This window comes from Epinephelus fuscoguttatus, linkage group LG13, assembly GCF_011397635.1.
Source record: "Epinephelus fuscoguttatus linkage group LG13, E.fuscoguttatus.final_Chr_v1".
Taxonomy (NCBI): Eukaryota; Metazoa; Chordata; class Actinopteri; order Perciformes; family Serranidae; genus Epinephelus; species Epinephelus fuscoguttatus.
The window spans coordinates 31532384-31554878 of record NC_064764.1 but is presented as its reverse complement, the minus strand read 5'-3'; the positions used below and the strand labels follow the sequence as shown (position 1 = coordinate 31554878).

Below are 22495 nucleotides of genomic sequence, written 5' to 3'. Positions count from 1 at the left end.
AAGCGATAATCTCTCATCACTATCTGTGATGGCCTGTGTGTGTGTTTGTGTGTGTGTGTTGTTCGTGTGCATTCACGTACGTGTGTGTCTAAGCAGCTTTTTGCTCAATCCTCATAAGGCTTAATGTGCTTAGAGAAGATTAGCTCAGTGTTGCTAAGCTAGCTGCTGTGTGTGTGTGTGTGTGTGTGTGTGTGTGTGTGTGTGTGTGTGTGTGTGTGTGTGTGTGAGGCTGCTCTGGTGAGGATTTGGTTGAAACCTACATTTGCCAATTAGGCTAGCTGTCACCGTGGCGACCGGAGCTTCAGGTAATCCCATACACAGGAGGAGGGGGAGGGGGCGGAGTTTTGTTTACTTCACATTTATAGCAAACACGAACTCTGAAGATGAAACTTATTCTTTTTAATGAGCTCCTGAAAACACTGAAAAAACCTGTCAGCGGTCAATATGATCAGTACTAATCTCTTACCACTACTACTTATATTAATAATAATAATACACGACCAAAAACTCTCCGTTACTCGCATAAAATCCAATAAAAGTGAACTAACATGCAACAAAATTTATACAAAAATGAGAGAAAAGTAAATGCACATTTGCAGGTACAAACCATAACTGAATGTTTTCTTACTCAATTGTCTACATGTCTGTTGTCAGTTTCAGGATTGTAGACAGGATTTTTTAGAGTCCAGACACCCCTAACAGAACCCTAAGAAACCCACTAATAAATGTTTGAGTAGCCACCAGCCAGACTGTATGTTAAATGTTGTATTTTTGTCCAAATAAAACTGTCTATAAAACAAATAAATCAGTCTAAAATTAGCAGAGATTTAATTTAAATCAGGATCTGTGTGTAAACAAGAAGACTGTGAATGTGACACCCAGTGGCAGTGTGACATACATGACCCAGCCCTAGTCAGTGCTATTGTTAGTAAGGAAATATTCAGCAATAGTCTGTGGAGGAGCCATGCCCTCTGCTGGATGACCATGAACCTGAGGACACCTGTTAATGCCACCTAAAATGAGTGTTCGCTGGATTCCCTGTCTGCCATCAGGAGCTAAGATTAGTGAAGAGTCTCTTAAACGTAACAGTGAAAGTCCAGACCATTGTTTTATTCTGCAGAGACACAAGTTGTTTTCTACCTTTTTTGTCTGTCCATCTGTCTGTCTGTCAGGGTGGTGTGTGTAGGTGGGGATGGATCCGTGGCAGAGCTGTGTCACGCTCTGGTCCTCAGGGCTCAGCTGGATGCTGATTCTCCAGAGAAACCAGTAAAACCAGTGCTGCCGCTAGGAATAATTCCTGCTGGTGAGAGACAGGAAACACCCTCATTTAGATCCACACACTATAGACCTATGCTGCACAGAAACACACACAGTAGATCCACTACACACATGTAGGAACTACCAACCCTCTATCTGTCTGTCCATCTTTACAGGTTCCACAGATGTTGTTTCCTGTTCTGTTCATGGAGTCAGAGATCCAGTCACTGCAGCCCTGCACATCATCCTGGGTAGGTTCTACCTGCTCTATATCTATGTTATGATTGCCAAGAGTGGATTCTACCTGCTCCAGATGTATAGTCAGATTGTCTTAGGTAGGTTCTATCTGTTCTTTCTTTTACAGTTACGTTTACCCGTTGGCTATAGTTGCGCTTACCCGTTCTACATTCATAGTCACAGGGTCCAGGGTAGGTTCTACTGTACTTGTTCTGTGTTTATACTTTTGTTGTCCTGGGTGGACTGAGGGGACCTACTTGTCCTTCCTTGGTGGATTCTACCTTCCCTAGATCAACAGCTGCATAGTCCTGGGTGGCATCCACCTATTCTTGCTCTGTAGACTAATTGACCAGGGTGAGTTCTAATTTGATTCAATTCAACAGAACTTTATTTATCCCAAAGGGAATTCTTGTGCCAGAGAATGCTTCAATTACAGTAACAACAATTAATATTTTCAAACCAGTAACAACCAGAACAATCAGTGGCTTCCCCAGGTCAGGGTCACACACTCGACCCAGTTTTTAAAACATCCATACATCCATCCATTTTCAATCACTTACCCGAAGCCGGGTACAGGGGCAACAGGCCGAGCAAAGTGCTTCAGACGTCCCTCTCCCCAGCAACATTTTCCAGCTCCTTCTGGGGGACCCCAAGGTGTTCCCAGGCCAGATGAGATATGTAATCCCTCCAGCGTGTTCTGGGTCTGCCCCGGGGCCTCATACCAGTTGGACATGCCCAGAACACCTCCAACCAGAGGCGCCCAGGAAGCATCCTGATCAGATGCCTGAACCACCTCAACTGACTTTCAACGCGGAGAAGCAGCGGCTCTACTCTGAGCTCCCTCCTAATGTCCGAGCTCCTTGGCGGCAGTAGCTCAGTCCATAGGGACTTGGGTTGGGAACCGGAGGGTCGCCTGTTCAAGCTCCCGTCCAGATCACATATGGAGCATGGACTGGTGGCTGGAGAGGTGCTGGTTCACCTCCTGGGCACTGCCGAGGTGCCCTTGAGCAAGGCACCGAACCCCCCAACTGCTCGGGCGCCTGACCAAGGACAGCCCCCTCACTCTGACATCTCTCCACTTTGTGCATGTATAGGTCCTGTTTGGCCGTGTGTGTCTTTCGTACCTGTGTGTTAATGACAAAAGAGTGAAAAAATTGAATTTCCCCTCAGGGGGATTAATAAAGTATAAAAATTAAAAATGAATTAAATTAATTAAAAATTAAATTAAATTAATTACATTTAAATTAAATTAAATTAATTAATTAATTAAATTACCCTATCTCTAAGGCTGAGCCCAGCCACCCCACGGAGGAAACTCATTTCAGCTGCTTGTATCTGCGATCTCATTCTTTTGGTCATTATTCAAAGTTCATGACCATAGGTGAGGGTTGGGACGTAGATGGACTAGTAAAGTTTTGTCTTTCGGCTCAGATCTCTCTTCACCACAACAGCCAAACACAGCGCCCACGACAAACTGCCAATCTTAGGCTCCATTCTACCCTCACTCATGAACAAGACCCCGAGATACTTGAACTTCCTCGCTTGGGGCAGTAACTGTCCTCCAACCAGGAGAGGGCACTCCACCGTTTTCCAGCTAAGAATCATGGCCTCACACTTGGAGGTGCTTACTCTCATCCTGACTGCTTCAAAACAATATTCAAAATATACAAGCCATAATTATATTTGTTCTAAAATCGATAGTTGGCTAATCCTGGAAGTTTTCTACCTGGTGTAGATCTACAGTTACATTGTCCTGGGGGGATTCTAAGTGTTCTAGATCTATGATTACTTCTACATGGTGGGTTCTGCTTCCTCTAGATCTACTGTATATCCAGATAATCCCAGATAAACTCTACCTGTTCTAGATTTTTCTTCCCATCGCACTGGGTGGGTTCTGTAGTAGAACCCATCTATACATACATCATATACAGTCACACCATACTGGGTGGATTCTACCTGTTCCAGATCTACAGGCATGTTGTCCTTGATGTCTTCATCTACTGTCACATCATTCTTTACCTGTTATAAAACTATACTCGTGTTATCCTCAGTGGATTCTACCAGATATAGGTCTGTTGTCACCTCCCCATTGTTGTTTCATTTTAATTAATTGCGAGCGACTCACAAGGAGCCAATCAGAAGCTTGTATTCATGTTGGATTTTGCTGTGATTGGCTGATGGTCACTCAGACTGTTTAAGAACAAACAAACCTACAGACAGACGGTGAGACAGGACTCTTGAGGCGGCAGACAGACAGACAGACAGATGTCTAACAGCAGGATCAGTTTCACTCTAAATCACAGGTTTACTCTGCTCACTGTAGCCCCGCCTCCTCCATCCAGGCTGCTGTGTTTGAATGACAGGTTGTGGTGAGATGGTGGTTAATTAACACTAATTAACACTGGGAGCTGTGTGTGTGTGTGTGTGTGTGTGTGTGTGTGTGTGTGTGTGTGTGTGTGTGACAGATGGGAGTATTCAGTGGCACATATGAGACTAATTCCTGGACAATAGAAAACAGTTAATAACTTCCCAAGCAGGAAGCTGTTCCCACGCACGCTCAGTGACAACAGGTGAATTCAGATGTGTTCCCGACACGGCCAAGGTGAACATACCTGAACTGTCTGTTACCGTCAGCATGACCTCAGTGTGTCTCTCAAGTCTGTACGGTGCACATCAGGTCACAGCCAGTTAGCTTTCCTTTTTGCTGTGATTCTTCCTTCGTTGCTCTTTGCCTTCTTCCCATATTTTTTAAAAGAAATCAATTTCAAGCAAATCAGTTTGGAACGAGAAACTTAATAACATAATGCTTTATAGTCCACACATTAAACTCTATAGTATATTTATTACCTGCTGGTCAAAAAACATAATTGGTTGTGCCTTTAAGAAGCGCTGCAGGTTTGATCTCACTGACACACTGACTGTGAGACTGAGCATCTCACACACACGCACACACACACACACACACACACACACACATACACTCTCTCTCACACACACGCACACACACTAATAACATACCATATGGAGAGGAAATCAGATTCTATCCAGAGAGAAAGACAGGCGGTCAGTCAGACAGATAGGTGGGAAGACAACAGTTCAGTAGGTTACAGCAGGTATGTGGCCAGATGGCATGGTGTGTGTGTGTGTGTGTGTGAAGCATCTTACTGAATGGTCTTGATGGTGAAATCAGGCCGATGGAGTCGATTGTATTTTCATTCCAGTTACTTCTATGGTGCTGCATTCAGAGGCTGTGGGAAAATAAACAGCAAAAAAAAAAACAATCTTAGTAGAAGGTCAGCTTACTGAATTTTTTTCAGCCTCATTTCATGGGCTCTGTCAGCTGATGGACGGAGTTTGATAGTTTAAGGGACTGAGAAGTTTCATGTGTTTCTGTTGGCTCAACAGAAGAATCAGTCGAATCATTTAAAGTTATTTAAATTCATCTTCTTGCTTTGGAAAACATTAAAAGTGACAGATTGTCTTTTAATCTTCACTTTCACTGAGAGACACATTTGTCCTAAATCTGCTGTAAGTGTCTTCTTGACTCTGTGGCTTCAGAGACTGGTCAAACTGGACTGATAGATCAGCCAGAGACCGGTCACTCTACTGCAGTCTGATTCCACTGAAGTTTATACATATTAACATACACATACACACTCTTCGCCCCGACCCCTTTCTGTCACCCATATTTGGAGTACTGCTTCTCATGAATATTAATGAGGCCCTCACCATACGACCACTTGGCCCTCTGACAGGCTGTGTGTGTGTGTGTGTGTGTGTGTGTGTGTGTTGAGTTACCCTGATAAATATTCATAATTGAAAATAATCTCTCATCAGTGCTTCGTCTCTCTGTCTGTCTTCAGGTCACCTGCAGCAGGTCGACATGTGCAGCTTCTCGTCTCTCGGTCAGTTGGTGCGTTTCGGTTTCTCCGCCATGTTTGGCTTTGGTGGGCGGAGCTTAGCACGGGCGGAGAAGAAGAGGTGGATGCCTTCATCACGGCGACGAGAATACGCTCTGGTGAAGACGCTGGCTAGGCTGAGGTAAAACACACACATATATAAACATTTACATGTACTTCTAGATTTTTGAAATGTCATTGGATTGCTAGGATCAAAGAACGTTAGTGAAATTAGTCATTTTGCAGGCACTTGTTTTGTGGGCCTCACGATGAGGAAGATCTACGTAAATTTGTATCCAGGAAGACAAAGTTTTCGGCTTCATGTGCCACTGGCCAACTTAAATAGGAATGAACGATGCTGCTCCTATGCTGTATCCAGCTCTCTTTATACATCCATGATACATCCTCACAGAGCTGCTAGAATGGCTGCAGACTCTGATTCTGGTTTCTAATTTCTTCTTCTCCTTTGTCTTCCTCAGACCCGAGGACTGTCAGCTGTCTTTTCTACCAGCGAAGAAATCAAACAGGTCAGAGTCACACACAACATTGGCACTGAGGGAAATTATCCAGTACGTGGTTGTTTCCAGGCTCTTTACCGGATTATTGATCTTAGTGGGGCGTCTTCATATAGAAGCATCATGTATGTGTTTATAAATGTCTGTGTGTCCTGTTGACTTATAATAAACACACCTGTCTGTCATGTTTCATCTCGTCTTTTTCAGAGATCAGCATCAGGACCAGGACCCAGATTCAGGTGAGACTCCTCCATCTTTAGATGGACACTTGTGGACAGGAGATCAAAGCTGGTTTAGATTTCCTCACTGTTTTTCTCTCTGTGATCTGTCGGTGCAGAAGGGGAGGAGTCCTGGACGACCAATCAGGGCCTGTATCTGAGCATCAGTGTCACGTCCATCCCCTGTCTGAGTCCACACACACCTCACGGACTGGCTCCCAACACCAGGTACATGACCAGCAGCTCATCCTTGTGAGGATGTTAGTCAGCTGTGTTGAGACCTTGAACACACCACACTGCAGGTTCATTTCATCATGTATCTCCTCCACTTCCTGTTTGTGACAGTTTGGCAAACGGCAGCGCAGCATTGATCGCAGTAGGAAACACTTCCAGGTCAGAGTTCATCAAACACCTGAAGAGATACAGCAGCTCTAGTGGACAGGTGAGAGCAGCTGTCACTCAACATCCCCACACTCTTTATTAAATACTACAGTGTTGTTTAGAATAAGACTACATGGGTTTGGGTCAGGGTTTAAAATCCAGTATCAGAATCAGTATCATTTTGAATCCTTTACTGGATCTTATTTTGTAGAAGCTGCCACTTGGTTTTAAAATTCCAGATATTGTCCAGACAGAAAATTAGATCCAAAATGGCCGACTATCTGACCCTAATGTGGACAGTGCTGTCTCACTCGTCACCTCACTGTCCCGAAGGCTCCACCTCTCACAGGGCAAAAATAAACAAACTAGTTAGTGAGTAGATTAGCCTGTTCCTGCCTGGCCCGGCCTGAGAGACCACACGCTAACCCACTTACTATATATACTGACAGCGTGGCGTTCACTGTCCTGCAGAGTAAACAGGCTGTTTACTCACTGACCTACATCCTGTTAGCCTCCATCCTGATGGAAGAGGACGGACAGCTCAGAGTCAAACACGACAAGACGGGGCAGCCGACACATAGCCTTGACAACCTCGGATTGAACCTCACCTGAGTCAGACCTGTCAGGTGGAGAAAGGAAACCAGAATTTCAGCAGTGTGTTGAAAAAATCAGAAACATCTAAACTACTTTTCTGTAGTTTAACTCTTTCTATTTATCAAGTGGCCATCTGCCAGAGTCACAGTCACTGCAGTGTTGGAGGAAACATCAATAAGTCCTAACTTACATAGCATACACGCATACTCTGATGAAGGTCTAATAGACCGAAAACTCAACGATAAAGTGAAACACTGCATAGATACGTGTGTGGAAATCTTTTCTACCAGTGTTGGAGCAAGCAAAAGCACCAACAACACACTGTAGAAACACTCTATTACAAGTACAAGTCCTGAATGCGAAGATAAGGTTGATCAGGAAAATGTACTTGAAATATTTAAAGTAAAAGTACTCAGTGCAGAGGAATTTCCCCTGTGGATGTATATCTAAGCATATATTGTAAATGTAATAGTAAGAAAACTGTGCCGTCACATTAACCCAGAGCTGATGCGTGACATCATCACGTCTTGTTTTGTCTCACCAACAGTCCAAACCTTAAAAATTTTTCAGTTTACTGTAATTTAGGCAACAAATCATCATTTGAAACGCTCAAACTGTGAGATGTTTGACATTTGGGCATAAAAAGTGATCCAAATAATCAGTTATAAAAATGGTTGCATTCTTTTTTGGATGATTGCTTAATCAACAAACTCATTATTTAATTACTCATTAAAGATAAAATACTTATTTATATATTTTGTATGCAGAGGCTTAATTGTTAAGTCATTAGGAACATTTCAAATTAATTTAGTGGAGTAAAAACTACAATATTTCCCTCAGACATATAGTTGAGGTGCAAATATAAAGTGCCATGATATGGAAATACAAAGTACCGATACCTCACATTTTTACTGAAGCACTGTACTTCAGTAAAAAACTTTAGTTACCTTCCACGTCTTGTTGCTCTAAAACAGATTACCAAACCTGTGAATCTGTTCTGAGATCAGCTTTATTCCAAGAAAATGAGATCAAACTTGATGAGGAAAGACAGACAGAGACAGACAGGACGGAGAGAGGAACAGGCTGTCTGTCTCGCTGTTGGTCTTTGCTGCCCCCTGTTGGAGCATCATGGTGTTACAGCAGAGGACAGTGAACAGGAAGAAACCCAGTCACTCCTCATAATCAAGCTGCTTAACAAGGATCTTAAGGCCTTGACCTTTGACCTATGACACACACACACACCTCCCCATCAGTCTTACTGTCTCGTCTTCTGCAGTTCAGCTTCACATTCGTGGAGACGCATGCCGTGTCAGCGGTGAGGATACGCCCGCGCTCTGTGATTGGCTGGTCGGAGGAGGACAGTGAGGAAGAGGGCGAGTCCAAAACCACGCCCATCATCCAATCAGAGGGACCCGCCTTCCCCTGGAACATCGATGGAGAGCTGGTAGAGATCGCTAACGAAGTGCTCATCAGGTAGAAATCATAAATTATAAATCAGTATATTATTACACTGAGTGAAACGGGGCTGCAGCAAATTCTGGGTGTCAGAATTTCCAAAATTGTCCTAGGTGACGTCTTCAAATCTCTGTTGAGGCTACAGTGTGAAATAAATTATCCATACAATAATGAAACCACCAGTTGAATAAAGTGCATTTGTGTGCGTGCGTGTGTGTGTGTGTGTGTGTGTGTGTGTGTGTGTTCAGGGTCCACCCGCAGCTCATCACACTATACGGGGAGGACGTGGACGAGGCCGAGTCTACCGTCTCCTGCAGCTGCATCTGAGTCCAGTAGAGGGCGCTGCTGTGTTTGTGTTGGGACAAGGACGCTTCGCCATGGTGACCACAGTGACTCAACAGTGCCCTCTCTGTCATTACTGTTTCCATGACGATGTAAACTGACATAGACGTTTCATTGAAAGCAGCAAAAACACTTGCCAGTAGCATCAGAGCTTTGCAGCTTCCTGTTTACGTTAAAGCTGCATTAATTGATTTTTGTTTTTTATTTTTATTGATTACTGCAGCTTTAATAGCCTGTAAGCTAAAGCAGGATTCATAGTTGTGGGTCAGCGCTATGCAGACCCTATGCTGTAGCCCACACACGTGGCCTACACCATTGTGAGCATTAATACTTGTGCTTTGGTGTGTCACTCTACAGTTACACTGGCAAACCACTAGTCCGTGGTGGGGTTTCTGTGAAGTGCTGTAAAGTTTAGTTGATTCAAAACACACATTAAACACACATTAAACATGGCTTAATAGAGACAATTTCAAACACAAGTACACAAATCAGCTTCACTATAACTCGCAGCATTCACAGACAAACACTGGTCTTTATCTGGACACATTTTCCCCACAAATACAACATACTAATGTTATTAGCACAAGCCTATGGCATTTTACATTGTATAGATTAGCCTAGTGGCTAGCGGACTCTTTCTCAACTTAATATGAAGCCAGGGACAACAGCAACATTTGACAAAGGTTTTGTTACAAAATTTGGCTCCATTACAACTCACAAGGTTCACTGACAAAACTACTTTCTTATACTAAACATATTTTCCAAACAGTTATAACATGCTAACGTTATTAGCACAAGCCTATGGCATTTTATATTGTATAAATTAGCCTAGTGATGAGCAGAGATTTCCTCTACTCCTATGAAACTAGGGACAACAGCAACATTTAACAAAGGTAACGTTACAAAATTCAGCTTCATTGCAACTCACAAGGTTCACTGACAAAACAACTGTCTTATACTAAACACGTTTTCCAAACAAATATAACATGCTAACGTTATTAGCACAAGCCTATGGGTATTTTACATTGTATCGATTAGCCTAGCGACGTGCAGAGATTTCCTCTGCTCATATGAAGCCTGGATAAATCACACACAAGACTTAAAATGCTATTTTTGTGGAGGCTTTATTGTCTGTGAAATAAAAGTTAGACAGAAATATAGAGAGGAGGTCTGCGTCGCTGTGACGTGTAGTTACATTTCTGTAGGGGTGCACGTCAGGCTACAACATAGGGTGCACTGTAGGCTCTACATCAACACAGAGCCTACGCTGTAGGACCAGTGTCGTTTTGACGCAGAAGTATAAATCCTGCTTAACTTGTAAGCTACCTTTAACTCCAGACTGCCTGTGCTTTATGATGTAAAAGTTTAGCACTTAATAGACCTGATTGATGAGGATACATACTGCTTTTTTTTAAACCAAATTATTGTTTACAATTTAACATATTTTAATGACTAGCTCTTCTAAGAGGACTTTAATATAATTTGTGTTGCCTATTTTTTTATTACAATTTTCATTGTGTTTTTTCTTGTCCAGTTTTTGGTTCTGCTGCAGAGAGCAAAGATTCATCTGTAATTCAAACTGTAATCAGCTAAAATAGTGAACTGAATCTAATACTGTGAGGAGAAGAGTACATTTTTGAGTGTATCGTTGTTGTTGTTGTTGTTGTTGTTGTTGTCGTTACTATTAGATTATCGTTTTATGTTGGTGATAGTTGAGTATCTTTCTGTACAGATGAGCAGAACCACACTGGACGAGCCCAAAGTGTCCAAAGACTGTTAAAGTTTTATATTTCAATACAACCAAGGTGTTTTTTTCTAGATGCTCTTTTAAGTTTTTTTTACTGAGATAATGCATTTTGTTAGAGTAACAGCTGTGATCATGACGAAAGGAAAAACAAGTACACATTGTTTAAATAGAAAATCCTTCATTTTAATAGAAAAGTGTTGATAAAGCAGTGAGACTCTCCAGTGCAGAACGTTCACATAAACAAAAACAAACGATTAAAATATTAAAACATCTCTCTGTATGATGTGCATTTGTATTAAACAGATAAACAGAAGGGAGGGTGGCAGCTTTTTTTTTAAATGTCTGCATTCACAAAATACTGATGGTTAAAAACAATAATTTTTAATACTTTAAAATATCAAAAATTTCTTCAAGTAGTCTTTCATCATTCAACCCTGTGGCTCAATTTGTTGCCGGCTCTGTCACGACAAGTTGCACCTTTTACTGTGTTCCTCGCTGAAGGAGTTAATGACACTGAAGTTTTTTTTTGTTGTTGTTTTTATCTCAAAGCAAGGTGGCGACTAAGGAAGTATACCTGTGCTTACCTGTAGAAGGAGATCTAAAGCCTCATTTCCACTGCATGCTTTGGCTCAACTCGACTCACTTTTGGCATCAGGTGCTTTCCTCAGTTTTGTTTTTCACAGCTGAGGGCACCCAGTCAGTGTAGGCAGCTGAAATATTACAGTTTTGTCATTTTTGTAAGTTTATTTTGTTGTTGTTTTGTTTTTAGTTGACCATTGCGTAGTTTTGCAGGCTGCCACTTTTTAATATCAGGGTGAAGTGAATTGAAAAACTGCGGTCGCTATTGACAGTAGCTTGGACATTTAAAAATCAAAGGTTTGTACAGAATGTTCTCTCTGATCAATCAGTGGTCTGCAGTGTTTTAACTCCACCACCGAGTATCGGTTCATCTTGCTTGAACCTCGACTGACGCAATACCAGATAAAGTACCAGGTGGTAGACGCAACTTTTGCCCACAGAAAACCAAAAAAGAACAGTTCCAAGTGAGTCAGGTCGAGCCGTATCGTGAGTGGAAATGATTCATAACATCAGTGACTCTTATATTATCTTATACACTCAATGTCTTTTTACTTATATAATTTGATTAGGTAGCTCGAGAAGCGCTCTATAAATTAAATGTATAATTATTATTATTATAAAACTCCCACAGGAGGAATGTCATGATTGCTACCCAAACAAAACTGAATTCTAAACAGTAAAAACCACTCATACTTTGCCTCACAGGATGTTTGTTTGTAGGATGAAAATGGAAGAGAAGCATTTTTTATTTTCTTCATGCGGTTGTGCTTTCTGCAGTCGTGCGCACACGGCTGCTGGGCGTAGATTGTTCTCAGTCTTACATGCACACACTGAAGCGGTTTCCCTGAACTGTTTTCTTCACAGGTGGTTAACAGGCAAACAATTTCCTCCTCTGCGGACTCTGCAGCTCTCACTTCCTCTAGATGTCAGCGCGGTTAAGATGCTTGTTCACCAAAGTTGAGCACCACGTAAAAAACTTGCACCAATTTACTTTGCATCTTTGAGCAAATCCATTGAAAGTGTGACTCCCTTGAAGTGAGGTGAATCTGCTACAAAATGTTGCTGTTTTACATGCTTGTGTGACGTCCATTAAAATATCTGTGCTGATTGTTTCCTAAGCCCTGTACCAGCACATCCAGGCAGCCGATACTGGAGCAATTCTTCTGTCTGGACATCATCCAGTGTGTGTCTGCAGCACCAGTGCATTAAGTGTCGGTCAGCAGGTAAACAAAATGTGGTAAGATAATGTACAGAGACATAAGGGAGGTTTTCCAGAGAGTTATGAGCCAATCAGAGGCCAGGTTTCCATCCCCATCATCAGAAAGTCACTTCCTTTGGTTTGATTCCTCTTACAGGAGTCAGAATGGCGATCATCAATAACTGTCACAGGTGATGCCGCATCCCAGGAAGCTCCAAGGCCCTTAAATTCCCTTTTTATCGATCCTCCATCCATCGCTGAATCTTATCAAGTCTTTAAACTTGTCTGTATTTGTGAAGGCACATTCGGCAAAATAGTTTGAAAAGGCACGTTCAGGTTCGGGTGTGTTCAGGAGGTGTTCACTTGAGACGTTTTATCATCTGTCACGCTCTCGCCAGGTCTGACTTGTTATGAGTCAGATCAGCTGACTCAGTCTGGACAGATTTCATTGGCCGATGACATTCAACAGCAGCGCTTACTACTGTTTTTGGACGAATAGGGTTGCCATATTTTCACACACAGCACTCCATCCATCCGTCAGCACATGTTGTCTCATTAAAACTGTCACACAGTGGTTAGAGGTGATGGTCCGGGTTAGGAAGTGCTCTCTCTTTTGTCGTGTTTAGGAACATAGTCCCAGCTGTCTCTGTTGAACTCCTCCTCCTCCTTCTTCTTCTTGAATTCCCTCTTGAAGAAACCAGCCTGAGACACACAGGTAGACAAAGACATGAAGTGATGCTGTTATCTCTACTACAACCATTTTATAAAGTGTTATGATATACTGTGCTTTATCTGTAGATCATACTGTAATTTACTGTTATTTATCAGTACAATTAAACTATGGTACAACAACCATTATATTGCAATATACACACTGTAGTTAATATGTACCATTAAAATGTATAATACTTGAAGTTACCAGTATCTGTGCATTTTTTTGCAATATACTGCAGTTTATCATATGACAATGTTGAGATATACTGCAGTTTCATACCATTAGTACTATTAGTACTATTATATTGCAATATACTACAGCTTATCTATAAATTATATTGCAATATACTCATACCATTATGTTGCAATATACTTCTGCTCATCTGAGCACTATATTGCAATATACTAATACAATTATTTTGCAATATACTGCAGTTTATCTATACATCACATTGCAATATACTCATACCATTATATTGCAATATACTAATATCATTATATTGCAATATACTGCAGTTTATCTATATATTTCATTGCAATATACTAATACCATTTTATTGCAATATACTGCAGTTTATCTATACATTATATTGCAATATACTCATACCAGTATATTGCAATATACTGCAGTTTATCTATATATTACATTGCAATATACTAATACCATTTTATTGCAATATACTGCAGTTTATCTATATATTACATTGCAATATACTCATACCATTATATTGCAATATACTGCAGTTTATCTATATATTTCATTGCAATATACTAATACCATTTTATTGCAATATGCAGTTCATCTATACATTATATTGCAATATACTCATACAGTTATGTTGCAATATACTACTGCTTTTCTGTACATTATATTGCCATATTATGCAGTTTATCTATAATTACATTGCAATATACTCATACCATAATATTGAAATATACTGCCGTTCATCAGTGCTATTATATTATGATAAGCTAATGGTGATGTTGAGATATACTGGAGTTAAGTACCATTAGTACTGTTAGTACCATTTATATTGCAATATACAGTACAACAGCTTATCTGTACATTATAATGCAATATACTGTGGTTTATCAGTACAAGTATATTGCAATATACTACAGCTCATCATCTGTGCATTACATTGCAGTATACTCATACCATTATATTAAAATATATACTGCAGTTTATCTGTACCATTATACTTTGATATGCTGCAGTTGATCAGTATATTATACAACATTATACAATATATTTAATGTAAAAAAATAGTATTTACCTTCCACAGACACCAGATGAGAGCAGCCAGGATCATCAGACCCAAAATTAAACTGATGACGATGATGAAGACCTTCACTGTTGTTGAGGGCTTCTGGGTAAAAACGGCTTCCACCACCACCTGGAATTGTACCACATATACAATATATGATTACTAGGAACAACTCAAATATGCAGTAGATAGAGGTACAGAAACAGAAACACATTTCCAGGTTGAACTCATGGGTAAGATCAGTCCAGACAGTGCTCTTGTTTAACTCTACAGTTTTGTTGGTTCTTGGTTTTGAGTGGTATCGAGGTGTTTTACCTCTGCTACAGGTTGTTCGTGGATGAGGATGGTGTGAGGACTTTCTCTGGGGTTTGACATCATCGCTGTGCTCTCTATCCTCATGATACCATGACGACCCTGAGATGGAGACATGAAGACAGACATCAGGTTTTTTTAGAGTGTTTTATGGGTGAATGAAATGTTTGTGGGTATTTGTGTTTGCTCCCATTCATACAGGATGTGTTCAGACACAGTGCTGAATGTAGGTCACCTGCGTTTTGGCAGCATTTCATCTAACATGAAAATGGACTTGAAGCTGAAGCTGAAAACAGTAATCTGTGTGCGTGTTGTGTGTTACCGGAGCTTGCAGAAGTACAGCAGGGTTCAGTTTGATCTCCAGTTGGATGAGGGTGTCTCTCCCCACGTCCAGGTCACCAAGGCGACACACCAACCGCTCACACAAATCATCACTATGGCTACAGAACTACACACACACACACACACACACACACACACACACACACACAGAAAATCATCAAAGTGTAATAGAGGTGATGGAGTAATAATTGTTGACTCCAACTTAAACTTCTCAGTTTCTAGCAGCTAGCATGGCTAAAAACTTCACCAGACTTCATCAGACTTTGGTCACCAACAGGACTGACAAACTTTTCGTGCAACGTGATTAGGTAGTAACATTTCATCCCATATTCACCCTGTAGCCCAATGGACGCACTGACCACCTCTTTTCTTGCGCTACTGTTTAGCAGAAGTAAGTTTAAGTTTGTCTTTAATTAAATCACTGATTTCATCAATGTCGTCCATTATCAAAATACAAAAGGATGAAAAGTAGCACAAACATAGATACAAAACAAATTGATGTCAGACAGATAAAGATACCGATCAGTATGAGATTATATAAATAAATAAACTGGCTGGAGTATAGCATCTAGTTACCATGGAAATGGCTGAAAATGTCACATGGCTGCTCCCATAAATCAGACTTGACTTTACCCCGACAGAATTTAAAGCTCTGTGATTGGATGTTTCCTACAGCAATGCTTTCGAGGACTTAAGTGGACACAGTCTTCTACCAGTGACTTTTTAACCAATGATGCAGCTGTGAGCATCACATAATGTAGTTCTGAGAAAATGAATGTGTAGGGCTATATTTAGTGTGTGCGTGTGTGTGTACCATTCTGCGAGTGGAGGTGGACGAGAAGAAGAAGACGATCTGTTTGATGAAGGAGGCTTCAGGGACGTCACAGTCCTCGACAACTGACATAGTTGTGTCACTGATCGAACACACACCCTGAGACGTCTGCAGAGAGAGAATTAATACATTATTACTTACCTCTAACATCCACTACTGATGGGTTTAATTTACCCTGACTGTGACTGCTACTGCTAACATCACTACTACTATTACCACAACTACTATTGTACCTCTACTGATACTTCTAATACTACTTCAACCACCACTGCTACCATTACCCAACCAGCAACCACCATGGCCAAAATGAATCAGAAAGTGAAGCCCAGCGCTCGGTAATCGAACGTTAACACTTTTTGTGACACTGACTGAAATGTGCCCACAGCACCAAGTGTCAGGAAGCTCTGAGATGTCTAGATCAGATTATTAGTCTTGTATAATTATTCTTTGATGAGATAGATATTCAAATAATTATTTTCCAACATAAAACTATTTTTATTTTGACGATTGTTTTGTTAAATGAATTTTTTTTAAAAAAAGCTGTCCATATTTGTTAAAGAGATGTACTGAAAAAATCATAAATGGTGAAGCCTGACATCTGCTGGTGAAAGTGGGAACTGAAACAAATATAAAGAATGCACATCCTCCGAATCAACTTTTTCCAATCGGCGCTGACATCAAAGGAAAAACTTTCGAAATCAGGATTTGTCACACACGATGTATTGCTGCTCCCGTGTTTTATTCCCACACCAAACAAATAAGCCATTTCTTTGGTGTGGGAATAAAACACAGGAGCAGCAATACATCGTGTGTGACAAATCCTGATTTCGAAAGTGGGAACTGAACCATTGGTTTAATTACTTTTATTGCTGCAGTTCCTGTAATGGCCACTAGATGCTGCTCCAAAACATTCTGACTGTTTTCAAATAAATGACAAAATCTCTAAATTTCTCTCTAGAAATATTAAGTGATTTTGTTCACGACATCTTCAGGTCTCAGTGGATGACATCACTTCCTCTACTTTGAGTGAGGAATCACCATTAAATTACATTATATGACAGCTTATTAAAAGTTATTCAGCGACATGTTTTCCATAATGTCATGTGTCTCATCTTATCACACTCAGCCATGGTTTTTGTTGGTTACTAATCCCACCCTAGGCTCCAGCCCTTTTACCCAAGAATGGTTTCTCTGTTTCTGGCAGAGGTTCAGATACATAGGCCCAGATAACCTGCAACACAGATTCATGTCGGTTTATATGTGTACGTAATATAACTATCATCATGTTGACCTTATTTCCAAGTAACTGACTAAGATGACAACAAGTGGTAAACTCAAACACCAGCTATTGAAATGTCATCTTCAGACACCTGTGACAAACCACATAGATGCTACACATAGTTTTATACTGACAGAGCCACTTCTACCTCTGTTACCATTTCCAGTGTTACTGCTGTTCTGTTAGTAGTACTGGACTGGGTGTACCTGCCAGTCGACCACCTGCAGCAATCTGTGTCGGTAAGGTGCGAGAATCTTCGGTAGCATGATGTCAACCACAGTATCTAGAGACCTGCTGGGACCAGAGTTTAACACCTGCAAATACAGAAACAACAGATACACCAGAAGAGATCAGATTTGACTTCTTACCTACTGGATTCACTCACTTCATGGCATAATATCTTTGCAAAGGACCAACTATGGGACCAAACTCTGCTGGGTTTATATTTGGCTGCCACCAGAAGCAAAAACTGGAGTTTAGGGACTGAAGAAGCATTTTCAGTTGGCCTCAGGAGTTTTGACAAAGCATTACACAACTCAGGAAGTGGAAGCAGAGCATTTACAGGCTGTTTAAAGCAGCAAAGGAGAGCTGCTGACCTTTACTGGGCGCAGAGCATGGAGGTGAAACAAGGCTCTGTTTAAACAAACCTAAAGGAACTTGTGAACCAGACTGACATTTACCTTGTATGTGTAGTTGAATCTTTCAGGGTAGCAGTCAACTGGAGTCGTGTCTTCATCTCCAAACACAAAGGAAGTGGGAGTCACAAATCTGCAAGACAGACAGACACAGACAGACAGATGTCAGTGGTGACTGGTGATTATTTACCTGAAATGGGGCTACAGACACTGATGGCTTTCACACTAACAATGTTGCTGTCTAGCTTGGTGCGCTACCAGGCCTTTCACACTGGACTTTGCCCACACTGGCACAATCCTGACATATATTTAATTTGTCTCTTTTCTCATCAAGCAGAAAAATCCGCAAGAGAACAAAACAAACCTTGGACTTCTACATTCATTGCTGTTGTTCATGATAAAAGAAATTCTCCTAACTTGGTTGTAATATGTTGCTGTATTGTTTAATGCTTCTATGATAGTAATAGTAATGACAGTGTACAATAGTGCTTAAAAAAGAATCAACAGCCTACAGGTCAGCTGTCTTGTTATTGACCATTTCTTTCTTGTCTCTTTGTCTCCATCTGTTGGACTGGACAAGTGGAGCTGGGAGCAGCTAATAATGTGATAATGTATAGGTGTGTCCTACTAGGCTACTGTACAACAGTGTAAAAAGAAAGAAGTTGATAAAGTCGGAGCCAAAACTACTGCAACTGACCAGCTGTCACTGACAGACCTACAGTCAGCGAGAAGCCACTCAACAGTTTTATCTGCAGCATCTCCACATGTCCAACATCTTTTAAAGTCTTCTTAAAATATATGCGTTTATAAAAAATATTGAGAGAGCGGAAAGTGTAGATGTATGGGCCATTGCAATGCTTTATCAGTGTTCTGTCAGAGCTGAAATTTCATCTGCCATATTCAATAATCATCTCACCAGAGCGGTCATTCTGGGGAAGGAGAGGTCAGGTTCTTTATATAACTCATCAGATGCTGCCAGTTGCTATTAAATTTGTCTGTCGAGCCCCTCATGGAAAATTTAATCTTTTCCAACTCCAAGAAAGCCATGAAATAGGAGAAGGGGCAGCGATTTCTTCCGCAAGCGTATTCTCCAACAGACTATTAAAGAGGTAAATCAGACTATGTTTGCTTGTTTTTTGCATCAAAAAAGGAAAAAATGATCCGCACACCGATAGAGCTCCCATTAATCCATGATTTACTTTCTGTCAAGTGACGTTTCGAGCAACGCAGGCTCTTCCTCAGACTTGTAAAGACGTTCAAGCAAACGTCTTTACAAGTCATTACAAGTCTGAGGAAGGGCCTGTGTTGCTCGAAATGTCACTTGACAGAAAATAAATCATGGACTAATGGGAGCTCTATCGGTGTGTGGATCATTTTTTCCTTTATTGATGCATGTTAGAAGTTTATGATCCAGCACCCTTTCAATATTTCTTTGGGATGTGCGTGTTATTATCTTTTTTCTGAGATTTGCTTGTTTTCTGGACACTTCTCTGCCACTTTCAGGTACATCAAAAATAGCAATCTGTGGGGCAGGTTCTCTTACTTGTTCTAATATTACTGGAATAATTCTGACTCCAACATGACCAAAACATATGAGTGAGATTGCAATGACACTGGGAGCATCTGTCAGAGTATCAGCCATATCGGGGCGTCAGTGGCTTAGTGGTAGAGCAGGCGCCCCATGTACAAGGCTGTTGCCGCAGCGGCCTGGGTTCGAGTCCAGCCTGTGGCCCTTTGCTGCATGTCACTCCCTCTCTCTCTCCCCCTTTCACACTTGGCTGTCCTGTCCATTAAAGGCAAAAAATGTATCAGCCATATTTGGTTATATCTCGGCAAGTTGAGCGCTGACTCACCCGTGGATGTTGACATTGACTCCGTATTTCAGAGGAAGGAGGAGACTGGCGGAGTTGTCATGGAGATACTCCTCCCTCTCATAGTTATCACTGAAAACAGATTAAAAACATTTAATACAAGATCGAACATTTTGATAAGCTCGTTTTACTGTGAATGCTTCTGTACGTTTACTTAAGTTAAAATTGTTCCTTTCTTTCCTTCTAGAGGTGAGAGGAAGGGGTGTATCCTCACCTGCTGGTGCTGACATGAATCATGATGTCACCAGGTGTGCTGTTTTGGTTGACGTCCAGTAGGAAACTGATATTCAACTACAACAAAAAGGAAATGTGTGAGTGTGTGATTTAAATGGTTTTAATGACTGACAGCTGCAGGACGATCACTTTCCCTCCTTCTTCGTTGTCTTGCAGAGTCTAAATTCGTTTCAAATGTTTTTATTGTGAAGCTGCTTTCAAATGTACAAGGTACAGACTGTGTTCACATGCTTCTTTTCCAAATGAAAAAATCGAGGTAGGAAAACAGTGCAACCGTACCGCACCATCATTCTTGATAACAACAAAGAAAACATGAGAAAAATAAGAATAAATATAAAATAAAATAAAATAATAATCAAACAATTTAAAAAAATGAGCACACACACAAAATAATCCCTCCCAGGGCTGCTTGGGTCCTGTGTCTCCTGCTAGGTGGGAAACCAAAGGATGCCAGATCTTATTAAAATCTTCCAGTTTATTATTGAATGCAAATCGGATTCTTTCAAGGTGAAGCGCGTCCATTAGGTTTGTGATCCACATTTTCAATTTTGGGGTTTCTTTATCCTTCCAAAATAGTAGAACTAATTTTTTTGCAGTAATAAGTCCATATGCTATGAATTGTCGTTGAGGAGGCCTTAGCTTCTTTATGTCCTTGGATGATCCAAAAATTATCGAAATTGGATCTGGGTTTATCTTAACTGCAAGTATTTTGGACATCCAGGTGAATATGTAAGTCCAGAATCCCTGTAATTTTGTACAGAGAGCATAACTGTGCAGCAGATTGCCTTCCTCCAAACTGCATTTGTCGCACAGCGGGGAGACTTCTGGGAAGATTCTGTGAAGCTTTTCCTTGGAATAGTGTAATCTATGTATTATCTTAAATTGGATGAGACAGTGACGTGCATTTATAGAACAGGTGTGGATGTATGCTGGGCTCTCTTCCCAAATGTTCTTTCAGAGTCTAAATTATGCTCATTTTAAACTACAGCTGTCGACATGAAGGAAATTCCTTCCTGAAAGTGCTGCTCTGTCTGTTTCTGAGGGGAACTAAGACATTTAAGCAGTACATTTCACAATAATTACTCAGAAAAAATAACTGAGATATCGGAAATAAAGCAAATATCTGCTGATGAGACAAGAGCTGGAGAACAAAAAGTGCAGACACACTGGCTCGGTTATTCAAGTCCTCCTCAGGATGAATTACATCTGACATCTGATCTAGCACAATCATCAGGTCAAAATTTGTCGGATATTTCAGTTTGCCATCAATTACCTAAAGAACTAACAACATTCCTGTCAGCATCAGCTGCTGTTAGCAATTAGCTCAAAGCATAGCTGTGCCTCACAGAGTGGCTAACATGGCTGGTGACTCTGATATAAAACAATTTCAAAAACAGTGTGTGATTGACCGACGCTTACCTGGCCTTGGGCTGAGAGGACGAGGCTGGTGATGCTGCAGTCAACACCTGCCTTTGTACTGTTGACTTCCTGTGTGACATCACAGCTGACCACGTTGTCCTGCTGCACGCACACAGACACACAGGCAGTTTGTTTAATGAGTTATCTGTGTTAAAGTCATAACACTTCACATTTATATGAAATCAAACCTTGTTATTGATACTATTTATGGTTGTATTTTTTATAGCAATAGCCATTCAGTTTATTTACTTTACATAATTAACCTTCTATATAGTAGTTTTTATCTTAACTGTGTCCTGTTGTTGTGGTAAAAACTACCTGCAGCATGAAATCAGTTTGACATGTCTCTTGGCATGATGGGAAAAGGCAAATTAGCAGCTGGCTTCTTTATTAAAACAGAGTTTGTTTGGCTGCACTGTAACAGATACATCAGCTGCTCTTCCATTGTATTTTTGACAAAGTAGCTGCCTAAGGATCGTTTGCAGCGTGTTCATAAACTCACGTTCTGCAGTACTTTAATGTAGTGGACGTTGTTGGGGAAACGTAACGTCAGTCGTGGCAGGAAGGCGTCGTCTCCAGAGTTCAGCAGTGAGGTTTTCAACATGATGGTCTGTCCAGAGCCGAGAGGAAAGTACTGCTGCTGACTGATGACAAACAACAACAAAATAAAAATCAACAACAACACTGATATTCAACTCAAAACCAACATGAAAATACAGCTGCTCACTAATGACAATAACAAACACCAGGGCTGGGCGATAAAATTGATTTGAACATTAACCTCTGCAGAAAACTTTCCCCAATCACATCAAAGAAATAAAGGCTAGCATTGCTAACAGCACTGCCAGTCGTATTTCAACAACCATATTGATTTAAAGGAACAGGGTAACATTTTTAAATCTGCTTATTTGTTTACTTGATGAGAGTTAGATGAGAAGATCAATGCCGCTCTCATATCTGTGCATTAAATATGAAGCTGCAGTCAGGAGACGGTTATCTTAGCTTAGCACAAAGACTGAAAACAGGGGGAAACAGCTACCCTAGCTCTGTCCATTGTTTAGAAATACACTTACCAGCACCTTTAAAGCTCACTAATTAACACATTGCATCATGTTTGTTTAATCTGTACATGAACAGAAATGTAAAAACAGCATTTTGTGATTTCCT

At 40.8% G+C, this 22495-nt stretch overlaps 2 protein-coding genes across 2 annotated transcripts in view; one reads left to right on the top strand and one right to left on the bottom strand.

The window, feature by feature from the left end:
* The window catches only part of cerkl (ceramide kinase-like), a 35985-nt gene extending 25341 nt beyond the window's left edge, over positions 1-10644 (top strand). Inside the window, exons 6-14 of the mRNA XM_049593715.1 lie at positions 1173-1303; positions 1434-1508; positions 5358-5535; positions 5873-5920; positions 6116-6147; positions 6246-6354; positions 6472-6568; positions 8378-8574; positions 8805-10644. Coding sequence (XP_049449672.1) covers positions 1173-1303; positions 1434-1508; positions 5358-5535; positions 5873-5920; positions 6116-6147; positions 6246-6354; positions 6472-6568; positions 8378-8574; positions 8805-8883 — 946 coding nt within the window. The 3' untranslated portion in view covers positions 8884-10644. The remainder of the gene's footprint in view (positions 1-1172; positions 1304-1433; positions 1509-5357; positions 5536-5872; positions 5921-6115; positions 6148-6245; positions 6355-6471; positions 6569-8377; positions 8575-8804) is intronic.
* Positions 10645-10831: 187 nt separating this feature from the next.
* itga4 (integrin alpha 4) overlaps positions 10832-22495 on the bottom strand; it is a 31251-nt gene continuing 19587 nt past the window's right edge. Inside the window, exons 19-29 of the mRNA XM_049593702.1 lie at positions 21831-21972; positions 21329-21430; positions 19890-19966; positions 19658-19747; positions 17850-17937; positions 17376-17483; positions 15873-15998; positions 15039-15164; positions 14720-14818; positions 14414-14533; positions 10832-13124 (exon numbers count right to left, since the gene is read on the bottom strand). Of these exons, the coding sequence (XP_049449659.1) occupies positions 13017-13124; positions 14414-14533; positions 14720-14818; positions 15039-15164; positions 15873-15998; positions 17376-17483; positions 17850-17937; positions 19658-19747; positions 19890-19966; positions 21329-21430; positions 21831-21972 (1186 nt within the window). The 3' untranslated portion in view covers positions 10832-13016. The remainder of the gene's footprint in view (positions 13125-14413; positions 14534-14719; positions 14819-15038; positions 15165-15872; positions 15999-17375; positions 17484-17849; positions 17938-19657; positions 19748-19889; positions 19967-21328; positions 21431-21830; positions 21973-22495) is intronic.